The sequence below is a fragment of the Salmo salar genome, chromosome 02 (assembly GCF_965601325.2).
Source record: "Salmo salar chromosome 02, fSalSal1, whole genome shotgun sequence".
Taxonomy (NCBI): Eukaryota; Metazoa; Chordata; class Actinopteri; order Salmoniformes; family Salmonidae; genus Salmo; species Salmo salar.
In genome coordinates, this window is record NC_138292.1 from 76,610,001 (window position 1) to 76,615,000 (window position 5,000).

The window sequence follows — 5,000 nt, forward strand, 5'->3', positions numbered from 1 at the left end:
TGTATTCGTGGATATACTGCCAGACTGTTAGTCCCAGGTAGTTGTATTCGTGGATATACTGCCAGACTGTTAGTCCCAGTACCATGTATGTTCAACCACAGTGAAGGAGTGTCTGCTTCTCTGATTCCTGGCCCTTTTCTGGAAAATCACAACTTTGGTTTTCTGAAAGTTGATCTCTCTCTCTTTCTCTTTTTCTTTCTCTTTCTCTCTCTCTCTCTCTCTCTCTCTTCTCTCTCTCTCTCTCTCTCTCTCATGAAATAATTTATTGTCCCCTGACAGAGACCAATGAGATTTTAGTCGAGCCTACGACGAGGACAAGCCCACCTGAGATCCAACGGAAACCCTCAGCACACTTGATAGGTACAGTACAGCTTCTCAACACACACACACACACACACACACACACACACACACACACACACACACACACACACACACACACACACACACACACACACACACACACACACACACACACACACACACACACACACACACACACACACACACACACACTTAACCATTGATATCTGCTCTCTTAACTCCCCCTCTGCCCCATATCTTTCTCTACCCCATTCCCCCGTCTCTCTCTCCCCTCCCCTTACTCTCCCTCACTCCGCCCCCTCGCTCCCCTCCCCCCTCCGTCTCCCAGGCTCCCCCCTGTCAGTGGGTGAGGATAGTGTCGTTCTGTGGGAATCAGACAAGGGTCTGTCTGCCTTCACAGATCAGATGGACTACAAAGATGGCCACCTGGTAGCACAGAGGAAAGGACACTACTATGTCTACTCCAAAGTGCACTTCGTTGAAGACTGCTTTCTGTTCAAACACAAGGTGATGAGGATCACCGAGGGTTACAAAAACAAACCACTTGTGTTGATGAAATCTAACAGGTCAGTGAGTGTGTGTGAGGTGGTGGTCCTGGGAGGGGGAGGGGGGAATGTGATGATGAAATCTAACAGGTCAGTGAGTGTGTGTGAGGTGGTGGTCCTGGGAGGGGGAGGGGGGAATGTGATGATGAAATCTAACAGGTCAGTGAGTGTGTGTGAGGTGGTGGTCCTGGGAGGGGGAGGGGGGAATGTGATGATGAAATCTAACAGGTCAGTGAGTGTGTGTGAGGTGGTGGTCCTGGGAGGGGGAGGGGGGAATGTGATGATGAAATCTAACAGGTCAGTGAGTGTGTGTGAGGTGGTGGTCCTGGGAGGGGGAGGGGGGAATGTGATGATGAAATCTAACAGGTCAGTGAGTGTGTGTGAGGTGGTGGTCCTGGGAGGGGGAGGGGGGAATGTGATGATGAAATCTAACAGGTCAGTGAGTGTGTGTGAGGTGGTGGTCCTGGGAGGGGGAGGGGGGAATGTGATGATGAAATCTAACAGGTCAGTGAGTGTGTGTGAGGTGGTGGTCCTGGGGCATCATTTTGGGATGCAGTCTAAGTGTCTGCCTGTCTCTCCGTTAGGTTCCATTGTACTTCCCAGGATTCCAGACCAAATAAGATTTCTCATCAGAATCTTCTGAACAGCTACCTGGGCGGAGTCTTCCGTCTGTTGGCTGGAGACATCATCTATGTAACCGTGGACAACGGGACGCTCCTGAGACTTGGAGCTGAAGATAATTTCATGGGGGCATTCATGATTTAGGAGACGGTGTGTATTGACACACACACACGTACATTTGTCAATCAGATTTGTGGGTCAGTTATATTATTTCAATGTATAGATTCTAACCAAGGTGTGTTATAGAGAATCACACTAGAAAACAGACTATTGTTTTTATAAAGGTATTTTAATCTTGAGACAACATCTGCAGCTATTACCGTGAATGCCATCTCGGCAAATGGCGGGGAAAATTCCTTTAAAAATCCATTGTCGGCTGTCTAGTGTACTGTTTCTCAATCCTGGTCCTGGGGACCCAAAGGGGTGCAAAAACCTGCTGAGGAGTTGATTACTTGAATGAACTGTGGGAGTACTACAAACAACAGCACCCACGACCTGGACTGAGAAACACTGGGCTAGTGCTACAAACAACAGCACCCACGACCAGGACTGAGAAACACTGGGCTAGTGCTACAAACAACAGCACCCACGACCAGGACTGAGAAACACTGGGCTAGTGCTACAAACAACAGCACCCACGACCAGGACTGAGAAACACTGGGCTAGTGCTACAAACAACAGCACCCAGGACAGAGAAACATAAAGCTAATGGGCTCTTTTATACCTTGCATTGGATTGAATCCTGGCTTTGTTGCTATTGGATGCTGGACATTTAAATTCAAGTAAAACTGTATCATAGCATAGGATTGAATCCCTGTCTTGTTTATAGATAGTTCTATGTTTATATATATGGCTCTATGTTTACATATATATGGTTCTATGTTTATATATGGCTCTATGTTTATATATGGCTCAATGTTTATATATATACGGTTCTACGTTCATATATATGTCACGCCCTGACCAGGTGAACTCTTCTATTTTGGTCAGGGTGTGGCATTTCTATAGTTTATTTTCTATGTTTTTGGTATAGCCTTGCTTTGGGGCGTATTTCTATGTTGGGTTCTGTCGATTCCCAATCAGAGACAGCTGTCACTAGTTGCCTCTGATTGGGGAATCATATTTAAGTTCCTTTTCCCCCCCACGATGTTTGTGGGTTGTTGTCTCTTTTTGTTGGATCAGTAGCGATACGTTTATTCTCTGGTTTGACCGTGTTATTTCAGTCTGTAATAAATAACATGAGTTCGCTCCCAGCTGCGCCTTGGTCCACTTCTTCCTTCCTGCACGACGATCGTTACAGAACAACACACCAAACCAGGACCAAGCAGCGGGAGGAAAAGGAGCGCGAGAGATGGGCTCGCGAGGGAAAGGAGTTCTGGACCTGGGAGGAGATCATGTCGGGGAAAGGACCCTGGCGGAAGGATTCCCAGGTCGAGGAGGTGATGCCAGCCGGTGGAAGGAGTCGCAGGCGGCGGTCGAGGAGGCCCGGAAGACACCCCCAAGATAATTTTTTGGGGGGGCTAATGGGGTGGTCCGGAAGGGCAGAGGAAGAGCCCAGACCACTGCTCTCGTGGGGGATAACGGCGAAGGAGGAGGCAGAGATGTGGCAGGTCCTGGAGGACCTGCGTAGGGACAGCGTGGAGGAAGAGCCTTGGGTGGCAGAGGTGCGCACGGTATCGCCAGTGCGCCTGCACAACCCAGTGCGCTCTGTGCCAGCGCCCCACATTTGCCGGGCTAGGGGGAGTGTTCAGCGAGGACGTGTTGTGCCGGCTCAGCGCTCCTGGCCTCCGGTGCCCCTTCTCGGTCCGATGTATCCTGCGCCGAGGACGCGCACTGTGTCTCCGGTACGGCTACACAGCCCAGTGCGTTCTGTGCCAGCGCTCCACACTTGCCAGGCTAAGGTGGGTGTTGAGCCAGAACGGGTGATGTCAGCTGTGCACTCCAGACCTCCAGTGCGCCTCCTCGGTCCAGGATATCCGGCGCCGCTTATGCGCACTGTGTCGCCGGTGTGCGGCCCCAGTCCAGTCCGGCCCGTCCCTGCTCCCCGCACCAGGTTAGTGGTGCGTGTCCCCAGTCCTGTCCGGCCCGTCCCTGCTCCCCGCACCAGGTTAGTGGTGCGTGTCCCCAGTCCTGTCCGGCCCGTCCCTGCTCCCCGCACCAGGTTAGTGGTGCGTGTCCCCAGTCCTGTCCGGCCCGTCCCTGCTCCCCGCACCAGGTTAGTGGTGCGTGTCCCCAGTCCTGTCCGGCCCGTCCCTGCTCCCCGCACCAGGTTAGTGGTGCGTGTCCCCAGTCCTGTCCGGCCCGTCCCTGCTCCCCGCACCAGGTTAGTGGTGCGCGTCCCCAGTCCAGTCCGGCCCGTCCCTGCTCCCCGCACCAAGCCAGTGGTGTGTGCCCCCAGTCCAGTCCGGCCCGTCCCTGCTCCCCGCACCAGGTTAGTGGTGCGTGTCCCCAGTCCTGTCCGGCCCGTCCCTGCTCCCCGCACCAAGCCAGTGGTGCGCGTCCCCGGTCCAGTCCGGCCCGTCCCTGCTCCCCGCACCAGGTTGGTGGTGCGTGTCCCCGGTCCTGTCCGGCCCGTCCCTGTTCCCCGCACCAGGCCCACGGCGCGTGTCCACAGTCCGGCACGGCCTGTGTCCGGTCCACCGGTGACCAGTCCTGTTCCGGTCGGCGGCTCCGCTCCGGAGCCTGAGCATGCCGCTCCACCGTGGTCCAGTCCGGGCCAGAGGGGTAGGGCTAGGGTGGAGGCAGGGGGAGAAACACGCCCGGGGCCAGAGCCTCCACCGAGGGTGAGGCGCCCACCCGGGTCCCCCCCCTAATAGACTTTAGGTTGGTGCGCCGGGAGTACGCACCGTTGGAGGGGGGGGGTACTGTCACGCCCTGACCAGGTGAACTCTTCTATTTTGGTCAGGGTGTGGCATTTCTCTAGTTTATTTTCTATGTTTTTGGTATAGCCTTGCTTTGGGGCGTATTTCTATGTTGGGTTCTGTCGATTCCCAATCAGAGACAGCTGTCACTAGTTGCCTCTGATTGGGGAATCATATTTAAGTTCCTTTTCCCCCCACGATGTTTGTGGGTTGTTGTCTCTTTCTGTTGGAGCAGTAGCGATACGTTTATTCTGTTTTGACCGTGTTATTTCAGTCTGTAATAAATAACATGAGTTCGCTCCCAGCTGCGCCTTGGTCCACTTCTTCCTTCCTGCACGACGATCGTTACAATATATGGTTCTATGTTTATATATATATATATATATATATACACACAGTTGAAGTCGGAAGTTTACATACACCTTAGCCAAATACATTTAAACTTTAAAATTCCTGACATTTAATCCTAGTAAAAATCCCCTGTCTTTGGTCAGTTAGGATCACCACATTATTTTAAGAATGTGAAATGTCAGAATAATAGTAGAGAGAATGGTTTATTTCAGCTTTTATTTCTTTCATCACATTCCCAGTGGGTCAGATGTCCACATACACTCAATTAGTATTTGGTAGCATTGCCTTTAAATTGTTT

At 52.3% G+C, this 5,000-nt stretch overlaps 1 protein-coding gene across 3 annotated transcripts in view; it reads left to right on the top strand.

Annotated features, from left to right (window-relative positions):
• The window catches only part of LOC106592746 (tumor necrosis factor ligand superfamily member 14), an 8,046-nt gene extending 5,303 nt beyond the window's left edge, over positions 1–2,743 (top strand). For all 3 annotated transcript variants that reach the window (XM_045709899.2, XM_045709900.2, XM_045709901.2), the window contains 3 exons: positions 280–360; positions 653–890; positions 1,454–2,743. In XM_045709899.2, the coding sequence (XP_045565855.2) occupies positions 280–360; positions 653–890; positions 1,454–1,634 (500 nt within the window). In that variant the 3' untranslated portion in view covers positions 1,635–2,743. The remainder of the gene's footprint in view (positions 1–279; positions 361–652; positions 891–1,453) is intronic.
• The last annotated feature ends 2,257 nt before the right edge of the window (positions 2,744–5,000 follow it).